This window comes from Anas acuta, chromosome 3 (assembly GCF_963932015.1).
Source record: "Anas acuta chromosome 3, bAnaAcu1.1, whole genome shotgun sequence".
Lineage (NCBI taxonomy): Eukaryota > Metazoa > Chordata > Aves > Anseriformes > Anatidae > Anas > Anas acuta.
Genome location: NC_088981.1, coordinates 4,734,808 through 4,758,458, shown reverse-complemented (window position 1 = coordinate 4,758,458; position 23,651 = coordinate 4,734,808). Strand labels below are relative to the sequence as shown.

At 40.3% G+C, this 23,651-nt stretch overlaps 2 protein-coding genes across 14 annotated transcripts in view; both read left to right on the top strand.

Moving 5' to 3' along the window:
* XPO1 (exportin 1) overlaps positions 1 to 12,585 on the top strand; it is a 39,029-nt gene extending 26,444 nt beyond the window's left edge. For all 5 annotated transcript variants that reach the window (XM_068675358.1, XM_068675359.1, XM_068675357.1 and 2 more), the window contains 14 exons: positions 840 to 1,037; positions 1,833 to 1,971; positions 3,119 to 3,300; positions 4,137 to 4,293; positions 4,406 to 4,569; positions 5,347 to 5,481; positions 6,028 to 6,211; positions 7,682 to 7,788; positions 8,187 to 8,381; positions 9,036 to 9,204; positions 10,251 to 10,385; positions 10,511 to 10,670; positions 10,753 to 10,849; positions 11,534 to 12,585. In XM_068675358.1, the coding sequence (XP_068531459.1) occupies positions 840 to 1,037; positions 1,833 to 1,971; positions 3,119 to 3,300; positions 4,137 to 4,293; positions 4,406 to 4,569; positions 5,347 to 5,481; positions 6,028 to 6,211; positions 7,682 to 7,788; positions 8,187 to 8,381; positions 9,036 to 9,204; positions 10,251 to 10,385; positions 10,511 to 10,670; positions 10,753 to 10,849; positions 11,534 to 11,680 (2,169 nt within the window). In that variant the 3' untranslated portion in view covers positions 11,681 to 12,585. The remainder of the gene's footprint in view (positions 1 to 839; positions 1,038 to 1,832; positions 1,972 to 3,118; positions 3,301 to 4,136; positions 4,294 to 4,405; positions 4,570 to 5,346; positions 5,482 to 6,027; positions 6,212 to 7,681; positions 7,789 to 8,186; positions 8,382 to 9,035; positions 9,205 to 10,250; positions 10,386 to 10,510; positions 10,671 to 10,752; positions 10,850 to 11,533) is intronic.
* Positions 12,586 to 19,811: 7,226 nt separating this feature from the next.
* USP34 (ubiquitin specific peptidase 34) overlaps positions 19,812 to 23,651 on the top strand; it is a 128,372-nt gene continuing 124,532 nt past the window's right edge. For all 9 annotated transcript variants that reach the window (XM_068675352.1, XM_068675353.1, XM_068675347.1 and 6 more), the window contains exon 1: positions 19,812 to 20,259. In XM_068675352.1, the coding sequence (XP_068531453.1) occupies positions 20,217 to 20,259 (43 nt within the window). In that variant the 5' untranslated portion in view covers positions 19,812 to 20,216. The remainder of the gene's footprint in view (positions 20,260 to 23,651) is intronic.

The window sequence follows — 23,651 nt, the reverse complement described above, 5'->3', positions numbered from 1 at the left end:
GAAGGAAGGTAGATATTCAAAGTGAAATTGCCAATAGAAATTGACCTGTATAGGGCCGTTACAGGTCAATTTGAGTCCCTCTTTTGATTTAATCTGATTCAACATCTTTATCTACTATAACTATCTAAAGTGCTTTGAGTTGCTGTAGTACCTGAGCTTTGAAAATGTATTCAGATTTCATTGCTTCATTCTGTTTTGTTCACTGGTGGGGTATTGATTTGTATTTTTCACCAGGGATTTAAAAATAAGCTGGGTTAAAAATGTTGGCATATGTAGTTGGTATCTCTTTCAGAACAGCATCCTTTTCAGTCTGCCTGGTGGCTGTTTTGTCAGTGAAGTAGAAAATGTTCTAATAGATCTCTTCCATAGAATGCAAATGAGTAGCATGGCTTTGAAGGTTGTCTTCAGGATATAAGGATCTCCAGAATAAAGTAGCAGTAACGGTCTTGAGAGTAGCAGTTCTTGAAACTAGTAGTTAAGGGTTTTTTTAAGGCCTAAAACAAAAGGTCTTGAAGAAGCTCAGAGGGCATGATTTTGATAATACAGATAATAGGCTGATGTGGCTATTGCATTTTTTAGACATCTAGGCTATTTTAGGTTTAAGAACTGACGTATGATTTCCAAATAATAGCAGTTGACATGGCGCTTTTTTTGAGTTCTTCTGGTTGTTACTCGGACTCATAAGTAGTGTCACTTACGTGTAAATGCACCTTGTTCTAAAACTTTACACTAATTCAGCATTTCATCAGCACTTGGATAATTGAATTCAGAGCAATATGGTTTTGATATGATTCTGTGTTCAGAAATAATAATTAGGTGTTTGAAACACACTCTTCCAGGCTCTTCATTATATGTTACTGGTATCAGAAGTTGAAGAAACAGAAATTTTCAAGATTTGTCTTGAATATTGGAATCATTTAGCTGCTGAGCTCTACAGAGAGAGTCCATTTTCAACATCTGCTTCTCCATTGCTTTCGGGAAGTCAACACTTCGATGTTCCTCCAAGGAGGCAGCTTTATTTGCCTGTATTATCCAAGGTGATCTTTGCTTAAGTAAAGATACTGTAAAGGTTTAGATACTGTTCCTAAATTTAGAAACTTCACTTTATAATGACTTCAGAAAACTTGTTAGTTGATTTAACTCCAGTTATTTAACATGGTGCAATTTCCAAAATTATTTTAGGACGACACCAGTAGATGACTGGAGTATTAATACAGAGTTAATTTGCTTTAGACACTGTGTATAAACATAAGACTAATTAATAAAAGAAAAGGAAAAAAGAATTTATTTAATGACTAACCCTGTTTTCTTCCATGAAAGCACTAAAGAACTTACTTTTTTGTAATAGACCTGCTATATAGGGTTTGCGTAGTAGGTTTACTAGATCCTACTGACAGTTTCTGTAATTACTGGTTTCCAGCATGGATCTTGCTGGGGTTGAGATTTCTCAACTAAGTAAATTTGTCATAGTATTAAAAAGGAATTGGTTGTGTAAGAGCTGAAATTAAAATTATTGAAGTCTTGAGTGTTGGAGTTAGAGGAAAAAATGTTTGTATTTAAAAGGGGCCTAATGCTACAAACACCTTTTGAAGTTCTAGAAGGTATGGTACTTTAATTTAAAAAACAAACGAAAAACAAACAAACAAAAAAACCCAACTCTTGTTCGTGTAGAGAGGGAAATCAGCAGGCACTATTCTTAATGGCTTTTTAGTTAGCATTAGAATGTCTCCTTCCCGGTTGCTGGTATATGAGGTGACCTCATGAAGTTCTGGTTGTACCCTTTATTTTCATGCTGCAGTGCAATTCAATTCAAACTGTTTTCTAACATGCAGGTTCGATTGCTAATGGTTAGCCGTATGGCTAAACCTGAAGAAGTGCTAGTTGTGGAAAATGATCAGGGGGAAGTAGTACGAGAATTCATGAAGGATACAGATTCCATAAACTTGTATAAAAATATGAGAGAAACATTGGGTAAGTGCACTAGCTGGTGTTCTTGTTCTGTAAGTCTGTGGAGCTGCACCAGTAGCATGTATGTGTCAGATGGATAGCTCAGGTAGATCTGAATTACATGGGGAGGAACAGGATCATCAGTGAGTAGTAGTACATACACAAATCGGAATGGTAGAGGCAGCATTGGTCTGAGGCTTTCAATTTTGAGCACGTAGTGCTCCTGTATGACTTCAGTAAGCAGTACTATACTACCCAATTTTTGTCGCTTGCCTTTTGCCATTGGAAAACCTTGTTTTCTTTGCCAAAATATGTCAGATCCAATGAAGCTTGCATGTGCTTCTTGCATTTATGCACGCATACGTTCCCTTTGTTATCTTTTGAAGCCTCATGCTCAACTGTCGACCTTGTTAGCAGTGAATCAGTAGTCCCTATGTATTGTAGAGAACTTAGGGGAGTGTGTTTCTTTTAATTGTATAAAAATTGCTACCGCATGTCCTCATCCTTAATCATATTTCAGATACAGGTTGATATTTACAGGTTTAGTTAGTGTTTGATTTCTGGTGTTAATTATTGGTTACAGTGTATTAATCTTAATGGAAGATTCACTTTTTAAAAAGCAAGAGCACAGTGAAATCTGCATTCTAAGGCATTGTAAAAATCTGTTGCCAAATATGGCCTTAAACTGCTCTTGATTTCTGGGGATTTAGAATTTTGTATTACAGAGCTGATGCAAGTGTATGAGTTGTGATACCTGAATCTTCCCATCCAGACTTGTTCAGGAGTACCATCTCCATTTTAATGGCAGATTTAATGACACAGGAAAATTGACTGACTACTTAACACAGCGTAATGTCCCCAGTAGCTAACCAGTCCCGTATTTTCTATAGCCCACGAGTATGAATGTCTTTCAATTTAGTAACTTTACTGATTGATACACTAGACCTTAGTTAACTTAAATTTTTGTATTGTTTCCATACCTTCTTTGAATAGGGTTTTAAAAAAAAAACGGGTTTAAAGTTCTAGTTCGTTCTGTCATAAGCTCACAAAAGAAGCGTTATGCTTAAATAACATTTTCATTGTCTTTTTCTTAGAATACAGCTTTGCCTATGAAGATGTGATCTGGCTTGTTGTTTGAAAATGCACCTGCTTAATGTTAATTGTCTTTCAGTGTATCTTACGCATCTGGATTATGCAGACACAGAACGAATAATGACTGAAAAACTTCACAATCAAGTGAACGGGACAGAGTGGTCGTGGAAAAATTTGAATACCCTATGTTGGGCTATAGGTTCAATCAGTGGAGCAATGCATGAAGAAGATGAAAAAAGATTTCTTGTTACAGTAATTAAGGTATCATGGTGCAGAACTAATAGCATTGTCACACTTCTTTATTTCTTGAGCATAAACTACATTTAAAAAGATACTGCTTTAACGTTTTAGCAAGCTACCTTGTATAGCAAACAAGTTAATTAGAAAAATGTAACGGGAAATGTCATATCCCAAATTTAAGGCTGATACTTTTTTCAGTCATGAACAATGCATTAGTCCAAATAACCTTTTTCCCTGTGAAAATTGGAGGGAGAAGATTCATTCTGATGAAATCTTCGGTATTTCCGAAGCAAAACATAAGGAAAAGGATTAATAATGAAATGAGTGGCAAAATAACCCATGTTATTTTTGACCAACAAGAACCCTCCTTTTCTGCCACTTTCTTGACACTCCTTGATCAAAGTGAATTTTAGGTAAATATGTGCATGAGAAGAGTGCAGGAAGAAAATGTTTTCTACAGGACTACCTTGCCTCACTTAACATTTCATACAAATTTGTACAGGGGATTTAGTTTCCTTCTATTTGAAGTGTGGCATCTATATCGTTATTAATATCAGCTGGCTGGCCAGTATTTAACACTGAGGGTTGCTGAAGTCTACCCTGCAGAAATTATCAGTTACATCTAAAATGCAGATTTCATGGCTGAAAACATGGCGTTCCTGATTTAGTTAAAACTTACATAACAGCTCCAGTTGTAAACTATTTTTTGAAATTATTTGGGTTTTGAACTTGCTAATGGAAACTACTTTCTTGTATCTTTGTTACAGCTCACTTCAGCCTTTTATACTTAATCTTGTAGTGCTTTTAATTGAACTGGACAAGCCTGGGGAGGAAACTAATAATATGTTATATTGTAGGATCTCCTGGGACTCTGTGAACAAAAGCGAGGAAAAGACAACAAAGCCATTATCGCATCAAATATTATGTACATAGTAGGTCAATACCCACGGTTTTTGAGGGCTCACTGGAAATTTTTGAAGACAGTAGTCAACAAGCTATTTGAATTTATGCATGGTAATTATCTTTTTCATTTGCTCTTAACTTTTTAAAGAGAAAAAGTTGATGCTCATACATATGCATGTCTAGGGAAAAATACTAAACCAGTAATTGACTTGACTTAATTTAGAAACCCATGATGGCGTCCAGGATATGGCTTGTGATACCTTCATAAAAATAGCACAAAAATGCCGCCGACATTTTGTTCAGGTTCAAGTGGGAGAGGTCATGCCATTTATTGATGAGATCTTGAACAATATTAATACAATCATCTGTGACCTTCAGCCACAACAGGTATGTTGAATTCAAGAGCGTGGGTAAATTTCTAAAGCCCAATAAAAATTTACTTGACTGAAACCTAGGAAAGGTTTTTCAGACTTGAACTGTATTGCTTATTTTTTTCATTACTGACAGTGCTATGATGTGAAGAGTGCATTTGGTTTACATTATTAATATCTTAATTAGGGTTCTTGTAAGGGGAATTAAAGTGTTTAGTTAAAATTGTGTTTTCTAGAATGTTTTTACAAGTGAATAACATGCTGAATCTAACTTTGAGGTTCTGATTTGGGAAAGAAGAGTATCTGACTATAATAGGTCTTCTATGTGCAGGAGTGAGGGGGTACTTCTAGGGAGGGGCACTCCTTTAAGAGAGCATAGTGCACACATGATGTATGTCAGTGTACTGAAGCCTTTGGTAGAGTAGGTATTAAGTTCGAGCTTGCGCATAAATATTATCTTGCTCTTAAGTTAGGCCAATGTTCTGTAAAATAAAGAAATGGAGATGTATCCTGAGAGTTAAAGGCGTATGCCAGAGCTTCTTCACTTCAGGATATGGTGGCAAAATGAAGGAAGACTGCAGGATGTACATAGTGACATTTGAAGGGGAGGGAACAGAGCTTTGCTTTAAATGTGATGAAAGTAAGAAAAGAAGAGAGGTCCTGTGAACTCAAGTGGGAAGAAGGTGTTTAGACAGTGGAAACCCATTTTCAGTCTGTTACATGCTAGTTGAGAACAATATAAACTCTTCTGTATTCTTTTAATCTTCCCCTTTGACTTCCTTTTTCCAATCAGGTGCATACGTTCTATGAAGCAGTAGGATACATGATTGGGGCACAGACAGACCAGACTGTACAGGAACATCTGATAGAAAAGTACATGTTGCTCCCTAATCAAGTATGGGACAGCATAATTCAACAGGCAACAAAAGTAAGCCCATAAATTTTAAGTGCATTCTGTGTTGAGGTAAAGAAAACCTGCTGTTTTTTTCCCCTGCTATTAGGTTATACGTAGCTGTGGTGGACTTCTAGAAAGCAATGGTTGTGACATGATAGTAAAAGTGTTGTTTGGAGAGAGCATGTTAAACGACAATACTGAATTATATCTGATTTAAAGGACATTTTTTTTATTACTTTACAGAACATGCCGCTTTGCATGTTCTGTAAAGAAGGAGAATTTTGAGGAGAAGGGAATTCTATGCAAATGATTACTTCTCATCAGAAAAATGGCTTTTTTTCAAGACTCCCCTTTGCCTGGGCCACATGTTCGACTGAAGAAAACTTCAACTGAAGTTTTTATGAAATAAAATTTTTTATGAAATTAAAACCCTGATTTAAACTGCAGTACATATAGTGTGTAAATTTCAGCAATATGTTCTTCAATGCAGTGTAAGATAAGTTAAACTGGTAGTTGTTGCACTAAAAGATAAAAGGCATTCTTATTCATTAAACAAAATGAACTCCAATTTTTTGACAGAATGTTGATATTCTGAAGGATCCTGAAACTGTTAAGCAGCTTGGTAGCATTCTGAAAACCAATGTAAGAGCGTGTAAAGCAGTTGGCCACCCCTTTGTGATTCAACTTGGAAGAATTTATTTAGATATGCTGAATGTGTACAAGTGCCTAAGTGAAAATATTTCTGCAGCTATTCAGGCTAATGGTAAGAAATTCTACGTTGTTCTTGAAAATGGGACTGACAATGCATGTAATCAGGTTTCAAGTACGTTACAAGGAGGCTAATTTACTGTGTGTTTTTAGTGTTTGGGCTAGTGGAGAATGGCTGAAAGTGTGCTTGCTTAGATTATTTTTTTGTTGTTGTTCACTGGATGCTTTATTCAAATAAAGAAACTCTGTTTCTGGAGGGAGGAAGGCTATATGCAAGAAAGCTTGTGAAAGATGCAAAACACTGTAGGCGCTTGCTTAGAACTAATACCTGTCTTGCTGAGGCAAGTTGTAGCATGCATTCTTCTAGCTTATTCTGGTTTTTGAATACGAGGAAACTATCTTTGAGTTGAGTCTCTTAATGTTGGCAGAGTTATAGTCTGGTACTGCTACTAAATAGCTTTAGTACAGAAATGAAGTACACAGATCTACAGTGAAGATGCCTCAAAGTTGTCATAAAGCAGACCAGTAATCACTGAGAAGGAATTGTCAATTACCTGACCAGTTTTTGCTAGATAAGCTCGGGCCTATGGTATCCAAGTAGAATGTGCTGCTACGATAGTTCTTGACAAGATTAAATGAGTCAGTTATTGGATTAGTCATCTGTGTTATGACCAATTTTCTTACCCATGCAGATGACGCTAGATGGAAGTGTGAATGTTAAGTAAGATTTTGTAAGTGAGCAGCTGGTTGACCTTGAAGTAGCTTCTCAGAGTTTGGAATAAAACTGGCTGTGAAATCAGTGTTTTGATTCTGCAGCTCTAATGGCCAGAACTTTTTTTTTTTTTTTAATGTCATGAAGCAGTTGGTAGGACTTCTAGTATGGACATGCTCCTAGAGCAGCAACTACTGCGATTGTGCTTGCCTCAGCATATGTTTTCACAATTGCCTCTATTTTGCCCATGATGTCTCTGGTGCCAGAAGCAACTCTACTCTTGTTTCCTTGGCTGCAGTCTTCCAGGGTTTCCCTTGGATGTACTGTAATGGTTGTATGGCTTTGCACTCAATCAGAACAGGTTTTACCGATGAGATTACATTGACTCAGTGTGAGAAACAACTAAGAATGAGGCTCCTTGTGTAAACATCAGTCTGAAGGATTAGGTCTGTCTGGGGAGAAATGAGGAGCTTGCTTTAGAACACTGAGTATTCCCCCTGTCACTTAATGAGAACCAGATGTAAGCTTGGTCCAGATAGTAAGATGAATGTGCAAGACTCCCTTACTTAAAAAGTGAGTTGAAGCTTTGTTTTGGATCTGTGCAAGTAGGGTATTGCCCATAGCACTTTTATAACACGAAGTAGCAACTTGGACCTATGGAGCTAGAACAATGGGGAGGTAGTTCTTATCTGCAGAATATGTGTAAGTCTTCATGGGTGTAAAAATGAAGAACTCTGAGTTTATGGTATCAATTGAAGTGAAATCTGTTTGGTACGCTTTACCCAGATTAAGTGAAGCTTTAAAACTTTTCAGGTGAAATGGTAACAAAGCAGCCTTTGATTAGAAGTATGAGGACTGTAAAAAGGGAAACTTTAAAACTGATTTCTGGCTGGGTGAGCAGGTCCAATGATCCTCAGATGGTAAGTAAATTTATTTTATACAAATAGCTCGTAAGACAAAACCCTGTCCTTCTTTTGACTAAAGAGCAGTCAGCATCAGCACTGTTCCTGTTCACAAGAACTTGTTTCAGGAGGACTGTAAAATATGAAGGATGAAGTGTGATCATACAGAGGTAGGCCTGAACTGTTCGAGATGCTTCAATTAATTTTAGCTGAGGGTGATCCTAAGGGGGGAGCAAGGTTTAAGAGAATTGTCTTGCAATCACTGCTGGATGGATGCAGTGCGTGGGAAGTTTGTGTAACATATTCCTTTGTTAGGAAAGGTATCTCTGTAACTAAACAATTAAGCTATAAGCTGTTCACTTGAGACTTTGTGCAATAACTGCATTGTTATAACCACGGCTTGCTTTTCTATTTAGGTAGCTGAAAACTTTGTTCCTCCCTTGTTGGATGCAGTTCTCATTGACTACCAGAGAAATGTGCCGGCTGCTAGAGAACCCGAAGTACTTAGTACTATGGCTATCATCGTAAACAAGCTGGGTGGACACATTACTGCTGAAATACCTCAGATATTTGATGCTGTTTTTGAGTGCACGTTAAATATGATAAATAAGGTATTTAACTTTAAATTTTGGATAAAGCACCCTCCCTAGAAACTGAAGACAAAAAGTGGAGTTAGGAGTTGTTTTTCTGTTCCAGGAACTTGGAATGTCATGCTTCTGGAAGCAGAAGTATACTTAGTGTAGGGCTAACTACTAAAATTAATAAAACTTTAACATTTATGAATACAAGTATTGATCAGCTCTTTGAGTGTTTCCTCACTGAATACCAAAGCTGATGCAAACTGTAGCATAAAAATTGCAATATGTACTTGCATAATACTCGAGTGCTACCAGCCGCTTTGCAATAGGGTGGAACCAGAAATTGTACCCCTGTAGTAACAGAGGTGCTTAACAAGCGTTGAGACCATCTGTCTTAAATCTGTGCAGAGAGTAGTGCTTAAGGTTGTGTACTGACAAAATGTAGCTCAGCCTGTCAGTGTTGTGTAACGCTAGAAGATGGTTTGAACAAGCTTGGGTCTTGAAAGCGAGGGAGAAAGAATTATTCAGAATTGTAACCTTTGCTTTGTATTCAAACTTATTTAAGCCAGGGGCCTAACTGCTGTTCCATATTGGGTATTGACTCTATCTTCTTAGCAGGAGATACCCTGATAGATCTTTCATCTCTTCAGGAATTTTCACTTTTTTTTCCCTCATTATTTTTTTTAGGATTTTGAAGAATATCCTGAACATAGAACAAACTTCTTCTTGCTACTCCAGGCTGTAAATTCTCATTGCTTCCCAGCATTCCTGGCCATTCCACCTGCACAGTTCAAACTTGTTCTGGATTCTATTATTTGGGCTTTTAAACACACAATGAGAAATGTTGCAGATACAGGTAAACTGAATTTTAAGTATGAAATACGCAGACTTCGCTTGCAGTATCAGATGATATTTTGTGGTAGACTACCACTTCTCTGTATCTTTTTCTTTAGTCAAATACAGTGTTCTAGTTGCACAATGCTATATTGCATTTGTACAGAAATGGTATTTTCCTGTCTTGGTTTGAAGCTGACAATCAGGTATACATGGATGTGCTGGAAGTTGGAGGGGGTTTCTCTCCCACAGCTGCAAGAGTGCCCTGGTAGAGTTTCTGCTTGCTGTCTCTTCCAGATGTGAGGGTCCTTCTTCTGAAATTGCTAAACTGACACAACAACTAATTGCTGCTAAAGCTGGTGTTTTAGCTCTGCTTTTGTTGTGCTGCCTGTGATGTTTGACTTTTTACCTCAGTAAGACAGTTGCTGAGTAACCACTGAAAAACCCAACAGAAAAATAAACGCCTGGGGTGAACTCAGTCCGAGAGCCAGCTTTGGCAAATGGAAACACCTTATATTGTGAAGAATGGTGCTTCCTTTGGACAACAGCAGGTTAAACTTGAGGTGAAGTTTCACTGAGCATCAAGGGAGGCTAGGAGAAGCTGTGTGTATGTACTCCATTCTAACAGCATCTTGACTACTGGATAAAAAAGTAGCTGTAAAGCCACCTAGTTTTCAAGTCAGTAGTAGAGTAGAAGGGATTGGAAGAAAAGATACCTTTTGAGTGTCATTTGAGCTAGTAAGCTATCTGTGTTCATGTAATTTTCCTTTCTTAAAGTTGAAAATACTTCTTTGCCACAGGGTTTTTCACTTCTGCTGGCACCAGGAGAGTGGTGCAGTTGTTTCTTTACAGTTCTGCTGTCTAACAGTAAAAACGAAGTCAGTGCTGCATATGTAATGTGGCTACAGCCCTCTAGCGGCTACCTGAGAAAATCATTACATGTGTAATGCTTCTCAATGCCTATCAGAATTTCCTGGGATGTTTGCCCCACTTCAGAAAGGCAGAAAGACACATGGAGACTTTAATCCTGTTTTGTTGGTCATCTTTGCTTTTACGCATATTTTCCAGGACTTCAAATACTTTATACTCTACTACAGAACGTTGCGCAAGAAGAGGCAGCTGCCCAGAGTTTCTATCAGACATATTTCTGTGATATCCTCCAGCACATTTTCTCAGTTGTAACAGATACTTCACATACTGCTGGTAAGAATGCATATATGTGAGCCGGTTGATAAAAACAATCCTTTTAAGTGTCAAAACAATGTTACATAACCTGTTCTTGAATAATAGCAATAATAACAGCATATGTATAACTTTGATCCGTTCAGGTTTGACAATGCATGCATCAATCCTTGCATACATGTTCAACTTAGTAGAAGAGGGAAAAATAAGTACTCCATTAAACCCTGGAAATCCAGTGAACAACCAAATGTTTATTCAGGAGTACGTTGCTAACCTTCTCAAATCTGCATTTCCTCATCTGCAAGAGTAAGTGCGCTGTGGTTATTTTATGCTTTTGAGTGGTTTCTTATGTCCTGAAATGCTAACTGATGTGTTTGTTTACTGTTAGTGCCCAGGTTAAGCTGTTTGTAACAGGACTCTTCAGTTTAAACCAGGATATCCCTGCCTTCAAGGAGCATCTAAGGGATTTCCTGGTCCAAATCAAGGTATGTTAAGTATGCTTTATTTTAAGAGATTTAAAGAGGAAGGAAGATGTTTGCTTTTATTTTAAGAGATTTAAAGCAGGAAGGTGATCTTGGAAGTTATGGAACAGTGGTTTTTTTTGAGGAGATAAAAGTCTACTGCTATTCAAAATGTCAGGAGAAATCTCTTATGACTTGAGCATCAGTGGATGGTGGATCATGCAATCTATTTCAGCATGACTTATGTGTATAAATTGGGATCAAATACTTGATACTGCTTGTGCTTTGTGTATACGATTTGTCTAAAATGGCTGCAAAACAGATTGTTTCAATTCTGCTTAGGACTGGGGCATGTTTTGAAACATACCATAGTAGTACTCTGCCTTTTGTTTTTCCAAAGATGCTAGAATTCAGGATGATTGTAGGAAAACACGTGTTGAAGTAGTGTCAAGACTACGGTAGTCAGGTAACTGAAAGTAGCAATGATGCTGTTCTAGTGACCATGTGCTTGAAAATCTGATGTGAGATGTGGTGAAAATCTTAAAAAATTTTGCATTCCTTTATATTAATTCTGACCTTAAGAATGGAAGGCAAAGCAAGCAAAAAGTCTGACAGGGAACGTGAAGGGAAGATGTTTCCTGCATTATTCTGGTGTACTCTTCCTAAAGCGCTTGACAATAAACTAATGATTTCATGTGAATTATACAGGAATTTGCAGGTGAAGACACATCAGATTTATTCTTGGAGGAAAGAGAAACAGCCCTTCGGCAGGCTCAAGAGGAGAAGCATAAACTTCAGATGTCTGTACCTGGCATCCTTAATCCACATGAAATTCCTGAGGAGATGTGTGATTAAAAAATAATAATAAAACAAGTTATGCAGTTTTCTTTCTGTACAGCTACTTTGTTGTGATAGAAGAAAACAGCACTTGGATATTTGTTGACCAAAATGATGCCAATTTGTAAATTAAAATGTCACCTAGTGGCCCTTTTTCTTATGTGTTTTTTGTATAAGAAATTTTCTGTGAAATATCCTTCCATTGTTTAAGCTTTTGTTTGGTCATCTTTATTTAGATTTGCATGAAGTTGAAAATTAATGCATTTTCAAAGTAATTACTTCATGCCCATTTTGTGGCTAAGGGGAAAATAGGCAAAACATAAGTTGTAAAAGACTATATTGCAAAATTATACAATTTCCTGTAAGAGTATCGATTTTTAATTTGGGATCACTTTCTTTCTAGCCTGCCCTGCAGCCTAGGAGAAAAGGTAATGAGTAAAACAGATTTAATTAATCGTTATGCAGAGGATTATAGTGCTGCATTTTTTTGATCAGTTAGCAGCTTTTTGGACTTGAGTGGTAAGGCTAGGCTACATGTATTTGCAAGTTGTATGGCAAGTTTGCAGCAAGATCATGTGCATATCATCCCATTGTAAAGCAACTTCTAAAGAGTATGGGAACACAGTACAGTTAGTTATTTTTACACAGTTCTTTTGTTTTTGTGTGTGTGCTGTCGCTTTGTCGACAACAGCTTTTTGTTTTCCTCAATGAGGAGTGTTGCTCATTTGTGAGCCTTCATTAACTCGAAGTGAAATGGTTAAAATATTTATCCTGTTAGAATAGGCTGCATCTTTTTAACAACTCATAAAAATAAAAAAAAAAACTCTGGCTTTTGAGATGACTTATACTAATTTACATTGTTTACCATGCTGTAGTGCTTAAAGAACACTACTTAAAAGCAAAATAAACTTGGTTTACATTTATTTTTCTTTCTTCGGCTTATTCTTTCATTGGATGAAAATGCTGTGATCGTATCAAAGATTCCTATCCTGAAGGCATAGGAAAAGTTCTTTGAGATCTGGATAGCTGTTGCTTCTGGCTTCCCTAATCTCAAGGACTTTGGCTATGCTCAAAAGTTAATACAAAATAAGTTGGGTTCTATTTGGAAGTACAGTAGCTGTTCTGACTTACCTCCATGACTAAAAATATTCCATACTACATTGCTATAAAATGCCACGAATAAGGTACTCTTGCTCTCTATATGGACTCTTTGTAATTTATTTCAAAGAGTTTCTGCACTGTATCTTGACTAAATAATTGATACTAGTACATATTAATAACGCATATAGACAAGATCTGCAGTTATTTTTCTACCTAAAGTTTTGTAGTTAAATGATTTTCACAGATTTATGGATTACAGATAAGAAAAACAAGCAGTATGAACACTAAGATGGTGTACAGTCTTGGCTTCCCCATGTTTGTAATGTCTTTCCTCTGTTTTCTAACAGTTGGCATTAAAGTCTCCCAGTTTTTTCCATTTCTTTGGTCTTGTAGTCTTAGGATTGTTACTGTGATGCAAAGTATAACTGTTCATGCAGAGCTGTACAACAAGGTTAGACAGATGTGGAGATGTTTTATGTAAGTTTGGATACTGTAGTTAATTTTGTACTGTACATTCATTTTGAAGTAGAAGTGCATGAAGTAGCAGTGTTCATAGAGAATTTAGCTGTGACCAGAATGTTTCCAGTCTTATACTACTGGTCTCATTCTGTTTGTGAACATCTCTCCATTGTTCAACTTAGCTGGCCTTAAAAAACCAAAGCTCCTACTGCTGGAACATCATTTATCACAAATACTGTGATTTGAAAGTGCTAAGCTGTAGAGAGAAGGTTCCTCAAACCCTTTATGACTAGGACTTAAAATATAGCCTACCAAAATTGTTAATTACTCTGCTAGATGCAAAATTCCATTTTTGTCATACTTGTGCTTTAAGCTTTTCCATGTCTTCCTGTCCCATTAAGTATGGCTTTCTGATCTCATAAGGCAGTATGTACTTTAATAAGCAGTTTAAAATACTTGAAGTACTGTTGAAGGACACATTTGGAATGCCCGTTAAAATTGCTTCTGACCAGACTGAGTCGCAGCATTATAGAGCTACAGATTAACAAAAGCTGTGCAGACCAGTAAGAAATTAAAATGGAAATGCCCCCAACAGTGTGACTTCAGAATGACCGTATCCCATGAGTCACAGAACAAGATTAGTTCTGACGTACAGTGACATTAGCAGTACAGAGAAAATAGCTTTTAATGAAAAATACATATACGCCTTTATGTACATCTTTAATGTTCAAGACTGAAGCAAGTCCATGAAGCTCATGGTCTGATGTTAACTAAAGGATTAAACCTGACCTACACCTCCAAACAACATCTTAAATGTATTTTTGAAAAGGCGATTCAAATAAGAGTTGTTCCATTATTTTGATACCTTTTAGATCATCTAGTAACAAAATTTTAATGTTAGTTTTCACTTCCCTTTTAAATCTAAAAAAACTGTGGTGTTATCTTCAGAACTGGTGCCTTTTGCTGATCTCTGCAGATGCTATAAAAATTCAGCTTATGCAGAGCTCTTGATACCATTAAAGACTTGGGGGGGAAGGGTGTGTGCGTATTTCTAGTGAAGTTATCCTGAATGTGGAAAATAACTATAATGTACAACTAAGAAAGTTCCAGATACTAGTTTGAATGCACACTCTGGAAATGAAAATAAATGGATAAAAAGCATGAACCCATCATATAAATAACTACAACTTGTAATTATATGTAAACCAATGTTTACTTTGTGCATATTTCTATACAGATTTTAAAAGAAAAACAATAATTCTATGTACTCTAGGTACACTCATTAACAAAAATATTACAGGGTGTTTTCTGTGTTTACATGACTTGATTGCCTGTTAGCTGATGAAGACACCCCCAAGTACTTGTTTTAGGCTACCATGTGTTTGCTACTGTAACTGAAGCAGATTATTTTCCAAAGCATTTTAGGTTAGTCTTTTTTTTTTTTAACTTGAATAATTTGGTGTGTGTTAATCTGATTGGTTAAGTGAACTATTTTCCAATAAAGTTAATATTTATGCAAAAAGCTTTAGAAATGCTCATCACTCAAGGAATGTTGAAGAGTTGCTTCCAATAGGTTTTAGCACCAGAAAGGCCATAAAACTGTGGGTTTCCTCATGGGGGGGAAATCAGGAAAAGATGCTGCATTAGAATGTGTGGAGGCTGACTAACGTGAGGGACTCTCATTAGCACTGTTTGTGCCTCAGAGCCCATATGTTCCTTTAGATAACTGATTATTGACACAGGTATTATTTATTTGGTGAAAGTATACTTAGATTTTTTCCCTTTCTCCGTGCATGTGTCTTCAAATACAACAGAGCAAAACTATAGAAAAAAAAATTTGTTGCCAAACTTGAGTAAAACAACATACCTCTCTTCCTTGCCCTTTATGAATGCACCTGTGTATGATTTCTTGTGACTGAAGTTATTTTTTGACTTTTACATTTAGGAGATCCGTGTTTCATTGTCCAAGGCTGACTAACCAACAACGTTCTCTTGGAAAAAAGCTTAGCTGTTTCAGTTGATGAGGGAATCATTTTTCACATGAGCTTTCTTAGGGATTTTAAGTATAATGCACCTTAATTACTTAAAGTATCTGAAGCCACTAATCATTTGAGTGTGGGGGGAAGATCCTGTTTGTATTTTAAAAATGAAAAAAAATCATGAATATTTCTATTTTCAGCAGTGCAGATACTATAGAAGGAAATGGGTAATTTCAGATTTTTCTTTTTTCAAGCCTCTAAATGAACTATTTCATAGTTTGGGATCCTAATTGGTAGCGTCCAAAGATACTATGTAAGAACGATAATGAGTCAAAAAGCCTGGCGTTTCCTGGTGAAAACACTTACATTAGACAATTGACGCTTTGCTTCAGCTTAAACTTTGATGTTGGCCGGATGGCAGAGGACCTTTTCTACTGCTGTTGCTATTGGAGAACAACAAAGATGAACAACAGCGTGGTCTTGGGAACTTTTAACTAGGTTAGGACTGTGTACCTTTCACCTGTTTCTTGCCATTCCCTGCTTTCAGTATTTAAAAATTTGTGTAAGATTGCTTGGGCTGCCTGATGGAGCTGTTAGTGTGCTGTAATAGATTGCTGCTATGCCAGCTTGATAAAGGCAGGCAGAAATGTATACTTTTTAAAAATAGAATGTAGCTAACTCGGCCTCTTTGCCAGCAGTCTCTTCAAGAAAACTTTCTATCTTACCGAATTAGAACTTGTACCTGCAGTAGCATTTTTTGTCTGCATACGTACCTGCACTGTGTCTGGTCTTGCACTGCTCTTGGTTTTCATATGCGTCTACCTGTGAGTGTTTCTTTATACTGTAAGTGGGAAAAAGAAGATAGAGCACGTAAAAATAATAATAATAATAAATGTGGTTAAGGGAGGCACACATTCAAATTACAAATACAAATGAGAATGACAGAAGTCAAGAAGCTCAAAGTGACACTTGTATTTTCATTTCATTAAGTTAAATATCAATTTTTCAAGTCTCCCATCAGAACATGTGAAGAGGCCTACATTTTTTTTTGAATACCATTTAAGTCTTGCTCTTGAATATTGTCTCAATTTTTTAATAATTCTTTGCAACTCTGCAGGTATTTGTGGATCTGTAATTTCATGGAAGACCATCAGGACCATCATTTTATTTCTATATTTAGTCTGTGAACTCCATCTCCAGAGCTCTACCTGTGAGCAGTTTGCTTCTTGGGTTAACTTCTTGCAACTGAGCAATCATTAAAACAGATTTCTACAAGGACAGTTACAAATCCATGCTTTACCAATGAAGAGTCCAAAAGAGGTCCAAATGTATGGAAAAGTTGTGCACATACTTTAGAGACTTCATTTAAAGTTGAAAGACAGTTTATTTACTGATAGCTCTTGTTCTCAGCATGAGTGAGAGTACCGTCTGCTTACATTTGAATCAAAAGGATGATCAGTCACGTAACAACTATTTTATAGACTGAAATAATCAAAATAACAATTGAAACACTTTGAGAGATTATCCCAGAATAAGGCTGGGTACAATCCTCAGGCTAAATGAAGGCAGGCTAGGAAAGGCTGAAGCACTCCAGAAAAAGAAGAGTGGCCATGATCAGCCTTACCACCTGAAACCCTAATCCACATCAGTTTTTTGTTGTTTTTTTTTTTTTTTCTTTTGGCAAATGGTTATCTTCATCTTTCCCCTGAAGAATGCCAGGATTACAGTATTAATCCAGTGTTGGTACACAGCAGGACTCATTTTAGAGAGAACAGGTATGTTTGCAAACTCTCCATCCAGTCCCAAGTTTGGATATAGAGTTTTACTTTTGTTCAGGTCTTGCATTTATCTTCAATTACTTTGGAAAAACTGTGCTGGCAGTTTACCAGAGAAAGTAGTTCCAGATTAAGAGCAGCAACACAGTCAAGGGAAGGAAAGTGGGCCTCCTGGGGTTCAAACAACTTTGCAAGGATGGCACACAGGGAACAAAGGCCAAGAGAAAATAAGCAATGAATAGATGAACCAGCAGCTGATGATCACTATCACCAATGCTTACAGCTTCTGTTTGGAAGCTAGCGTTTAATTTTAAAACTGCAATTTCATCTTTATTAAAAAAAAAAAAGACTTGTGTGCAGTAAAAAAGTATTTGGCAATGTTCCAAGTTTGTACAAAAGTAGGAGACACTCAAGGTCATCCATATTCTTCTGTTGAATTCACTGAACTTGGCATGTGATACCATGCCTCAAAAGGCCCCTTTCCTCGTGCTGTCTGGTGTGTGTGGCTGTGCAATCAGATCAAAGAGATGATTTGTCAGAAAACAATCTTTTGAGATGTTTTAGCAGTTAATTTTTGCATCCGTGATCAAATGGACTGCAAGGTCTGTATAAGGAAGGAAGAGGGCAAAGAGAAATGCAAATTCAAATTAGATTATGCAGAGTGGAACTACATTTTCTATCAAAAATGTCATCCTTTTCCAGATGCAGATGACTCACGTAAATTGAATAGCCATTGATTCATTCCATGCTAGCAGGAATACCCATGCAAAATGTTGCTAAACATTAGGGAAGCAAATCAACCTGATTTCTTTGAGATCCAGTGTTCACAGTAGCTTGCTATGCCAAAGGTAAGATGCTTTATAAGCTTATCTTTGCACAGACCCAGCTTGTAATTACAATAACAAATTCCAATAATAGTAAGAAGTAAAAGGTATTCCAGCAAGTACTGAAACTATTCAGCATATGACATATTTCAAAGAAAAATAATTGAAATAATGTCATAGACTCCTTAAGGGTAAGCTAGCACAGTACCAAGTGAAAAAAATTACATTATGCCTACACGTGACAAAAAGCCTCTGATCTACCTTTTCACAGATCTCAAGCTTTGAAAACTGTTTTAGAGAAGAAAGGTGGGTGGTGATGCCTTACTTCAAGCATGGACAGAATGTGATTATTTTCAACTCTGGACTGCTCTTTTCCATTATACAAGCTTTTAGGCTACCTGAAGGAAATCACACAACCAAAAAAGCAGCCCTGCAGGGCTCAGTACCTCTAGGAACATTGACTACAAAAGCTTGTCTCATTTTGAAGCAGTGCTGTTCATTGTCTTTGCTTAAACTGAACTTGATCATTGTTAGGAGAGCATTCTGCATACGTGAGTGGGAGGTTACGTACACAAGCACTAGCGTTGTTATCAGAACCCACATAAATATGTATATGGCAATCAAAAAATAACTGGATTTCAGCAATGAGAGACTCATATTTTGTATTTCCTCCATTTAAGTCAGTCACTGAGGAACACAAAACAGCTACCCTTTTTTTTTTTTTTCCTAACTTGGCAATTTTGATTTATTTTACTGTCTACCAAACTCCACCGCATCTGCATTGCAGCTATTAATAGATTTGTTTCCTTAATCTTACGGACGAGTAGGTAGCACCGCTGATCGCAGTGCACTGGCCCGCCGCGGGGCGGTACCACATCACCAGCAACCACCGCGATGCAGCTGCGAACTGCATGGATTCGGCAAGACCCGAGTGCGCGTGTGCACGATTTCGTGGGTTTAAAAAAAAAAAAATAATTTTTTTTTTAAACAGGAAACTGCCGCTCCAACAATTGTCTTTCGGAGGTCTGAAACGGCAACTCGGTGTCTCTGACAGACAGTTACATGGTAGTTGTAATCGGCATAAATTGTGAAATTTTGTTTAGAAAAAGAATAAGAAACTTACGTTATAGGATAATTTAAAAGCCTTTTCATGAAAATGGGGGTATTTTCAGCTATCTATAGAAGCGGCACTTCCCATTAGACATCTATAACGCACTGTCTACCAAGGCAGCAAGCCCCTCTTTCACCAGGATCAAGAACTCCGCCGCACAGGAGGTAAAGAAAAATAAATTAAAATGCAGTTATTTGCACGTATCAATACCGTAGCACCTCAAGTATTTTATTTTCGGGAGGCCGGGCTCGGAAGAGCCCCCCCGGCGCCTCCCGCCAGTCACCTCAGCAGCCGCCGCTCGGGCTCCCCTCAGCAGGGCTGGGCGGGAAGGAGATGGCCGCCGCGCCTTCCTTCCTCCCCTCGCCCCGCCAGAGGGAAACGCCACTACCACGTAAAAGACGAGGGACCTCCCGGCCATAGGCAGCCTTCTCGCGTCGCAGCGTGCCGACAAAGCGCTCGCTGGAGCCCGGCGCGACGCGGTAAGCGCTCCCTTCAGGCCGGAGGTCCCGAAGGGCCGCGGCCGCTCCCCTCCCGCCGCGCCTCCCTCCACCTCCCTCCCTCCCGGGCCGAAGAAGCGGCCCCCAGCCCGCCTCAAGAGTTTAATAACGGCGGGGGGAGCACGGAGCGAGCCCGGGGGGCTCGGCCGAGGCTGCCCGGGGCAGCGAGCGGCGCGGCGCGGCTCCCCCCTCACGGGAGGCGGGCGCGGCTCGGCGCTTCCCGCCCTGCCCGGGCCGCGCGAGGCGCCGCAACCGCCGCCGCCATTTTAGCCCGGCGGCCCCGGCTGCCGGCCCGGCCCCTTCCTCCTCCTCCTCCTCCTCCTCCTCGGCCCGGGGGGAGGAAGGCGGGGCGAGAGGGACGGGAGGAGGGACCCGGCCGCCTTCGCCCGCTGCCTGGTCGGAAACTGCCGAGCTGAGCCCGAGCGCCCCGTCCTCCTCCTCCTCCTCCTCCCCCCCCCCTTCGCCGCCGTCCCCTCCTCCTCCTTCCCCCTCAGCAAAATGGCGGCGCGTGGAGCCACTGGGAGCCAGTGAGTGACTCGGCTTCTCCTCCCCGCCGCCGCCGCCGCCGCCACAGGCTCATTTGCATTGATCAGCCGCCCCATCCCCCCCTCCCCGATCCCACAGCGGCCCCGGCCTCTCCCCCCTCTCCCTGCCCGGCCCTGCCCTGCCCTTCCCTTCCCGCCCCCTCCCTCCCCTCCCCCCGGCTGACCCCCGCCCCGGCCCCCATCAATCATCAATCAGCAGCACCGAGCGGATCAATCAATGGTCGGGAGGAGGCGGCGGCGGCGGCTGCTGCTGTTAATGAACAATGTGTGAGAGCTGCGCCGAGCTGCTGGAGGTGTTAAATGAGAGTAAGTGCGGCCGCCCTCCCCCGCTACCCTCCCCCCCGGCGCTCCCCGGCCCGGCCCGGGACCCCGCGGCCCCCGCAGGGGCTGGCTCACGGCCCCGCTTCGCCTCCTTCCTCCCTCCCGCCCTTCCTCCTCCTCCTCCTCCTCCTCGCCGCCGCCAGGCTCGGGCCTCCCGGCCGCGGGGTGGCCGCCGAAGGGGCGACCTGCCCGCTGCGCGGCTCCCCCCTGCTCTTCTTCCTCCTCCTCCTCCTCCTCCTCCTCCTCCTTCCCGAGGCCTGTCCCCGTGTCCCCCCCGGTTTGGCCCAGGAGCCCCCCCAGGGGTGCGCGTGTGTGTGGGGCCGGGCGGGGACGGAGCCCGCCGCCGGCAGCCGCAGCGGGGCCTAGCTGGCTCCGGCTCGCTGAGGAGCTGCCCGCCAGCCGCTCCGGGGGCTGCTCGGCAGCTGGAGGCCGGGCCTGGGCCGGCCGCCTTTTAAAGAAGGCGGCTCCGAGGGCTCCTGCCTCCCCTCGGCAGCCCGAGGGGAAGGGACGAGGCTGGGAGCCGGCGCCCTGAGGAGAGCGGCCGGGCTCGGCGGGGGGCTCCGCCTCGGGGGTGCCCTCCTGCTGCCCACCCCCGAGCTTCCCCCTGCACAGGTGCCGGCTAAAAAGCGGGGAGGGCCAGGGGGGGGCCCGGCAGGTGGCCCCCCGGCGATCCCGGGCTCGTCTGGGGCACGAGATCGCCGAGATCCCCTCGCCCCCCCCTGCAGTAGGCCTCGTGTGGCCCCTGCAAGCCGCTGGCGGCTCTCGGCGGGCTGCGAGGCACCTTCCTCCCTCCCCGGGCCGTCTGGGGAGCTGCTGCCTGAACAAAGACCCCCAAACGGTATTTCTGGGAGATGCCGAGGGATTTAACCAACTTACCTCGTGAAGTTGGGGGTTAGCGGGAAGTTTGGCTATCTGAAATCTTCAGCGTAAACATTTTCCTGGTCACACACCGCAGTGGGGTTAGAAGCAAAGCAGCTTCCAATAAACTGAAACACAGAATGCTACCTAGAGCGGGACCCGGGTAGAGCTTGCCTTCTTTCTCTCTTCTTTTTATTAAAAAAAAACACTCTCATGAGGTCTAATTGCATGTGGGATTCATTCTGTGCAAAGATCTATCAGTAGGTACTATGATAGGTGAGAGTTGGCCTCTTACTTGCTGGGGAAATATGATATTCAGCAGCGGTCAGCATTTTATCTGGAAAGCAAAAACGTTTGTGTAAAACTAACTTTCAGGAGAGTCTGGAGATGGGGATAAATCAGATTCAAAGGTTGGTATCAGAGAACTGTTGGGTCCTTAAAATTGCTGGTTCAGTTTGCTAAGTTTGTAATTCTTATATCTGGTTTGGAACAATCGTTGGGATGTTTACTTAATTTAGCATGTGTATCTTATCTTTTTCAACTGCAGAGGTAGGGAATACTTTGGTATTATGGACTGAGTGCTTATTTAAACAGTAGGCTCGAAATAGGCCTAAATTATCAATGGAGCGCCTATGACAACTGTTTGCTGGAAAAGATAACTTCAGTTGGTTTTGATGGGCTGATACATAATCGTTGTTTAAACTTGATCAAGATTGATAGAACTAAGTATATTTAAAAAAATGCAGTGTTAAACTTGGTATTTCAAGAAATCCAGGAATTTCCCGTATGAATTTATTTCTAGAACCGTTTCAAGGTAGTTGGGATGTAGGCATGTAGATATTCCCTTATAGATAAAGTAGTATCATAAATCACTACGATACTGGGTTTTTGATAAGCTATGGTCTAGATAATGTAATGGATAGTTCTGTGTAATTTAAAATACAAACTTGCTAGTTATGAAAAGAAAATTTGGCTTTTACAGCCAAATTTATTAGGGGAATTGTGCACCATTGTTGTTGTATACTGAACTTCCAGAAATGCTAGTCAAATAGCACTGGATTTGGTCTTCCATTCAGAGGAACAAGGACGCTTTAAGAAAATATACATACTTTGTGTATGCCTTTGGATACTGAGACATATGATACAGTGCATTGTGCATGTCACCTGCATTCCTGCTATGAGCAGGATTTACAAGGGCGGTATACTTTCTTTTGTAACTTCAAGTTGTATTTTGTGTATTTCTTAAGTGATATTTAATCTTAATGCACAAAAACAATGCCAGGCCTTGGTTTTTAAAGCATTGCAGCAAAAATGGAAAGTAGTAGTGAAGAATGAGGTCATGCCCAAAATGTGTGAGCCAGAGACTGCCAGCAGTTTCCTTTTCTGCCCGCTGAGCATTTGGGATTGCCTCTTCACTGAAACTACTGAAACAGTATTTTGAAAGAGGTCCAGGAAACATCCTCTACTTTGTTTTAGAAATTCCTTGCTAAACTAAATATTTTTACAGAGAGTACGTACTGCTCTTTATCTTCATTTGCCCTGATGTTTACAAAATAATTATTTGGTATCAGTTGTATGGCAGGTCACTTAGAAAGCGAATTGACTAACAACTCCTGAGGGATTGTGTGGAAAAGAACATGTGGGGGGCTCCAGTTTTCCTCAGAAGAAATTAGCAACTTATGGAGGACAGAGGGATGGAACTTTGTGATTCTGCAAGCAGCTGGGCATATTTTTATAATGAACATGTTAGTCCCTGTAAACTTAAAATATTAACTCTGCACCCCATCACAGTGTGCAGAGCTGGAGCTTTTGTTTGTCAGACACCTTTTTGTAGGCCCAGGGTTTTCTTGCAGGAGCTCATTGCAAGATTCGAGGTCCGTAGGCCTGATTTCTAACAGGCAGCCGGTTGGTGGGCATACTTCTACAGTGTTTTGCAAGTGCCAGGTGAGTTCTTGTGGAGTTGGAAAACTAGTTTAAAAATGTATTTTGTATGACCAAAGGGGTGTGTGTGTATTCAACACACAGTTTCATTACTATACCTAAGCATGACAAGCAGGCAGTGTTGCATTTTCTTGCAGCATCTTTACTGTCAGCAGTTAATCTAAGTATGAAACCCAGTAAGTTCCCTGATCTTGAGAATCTTTTCTGAGAAGTAGTAGCAGTTCCAAGTTATGATTTGATCCAGGGACTCCATGAAGCACAATGTCATCTATGAAATAGGCTTTAAAGCAGTTCTTGTATTGCAAGATCTGTAGCTCACTTGAATGGTTTAATTCCTTGCTGAGCACTCTAGGTGCGTTAGCATCACTTGGTTTTCCCAGGCAAGGTTTTAATAGAAGCAAAGTCTGTATAGAGGTTAGTCTGATTTCTGAATTAATCTTTCTCAACATAAACACTTAAGTAACCTTATTTTATTTTTATTTTTTGAGTTTAAGATAAGGACACTTTCTTATAGAAGACTTATAAAAGAACATACTCTCATGAGAAGGGCTCCTTTAAATGTAATTGCTTTCTACAGG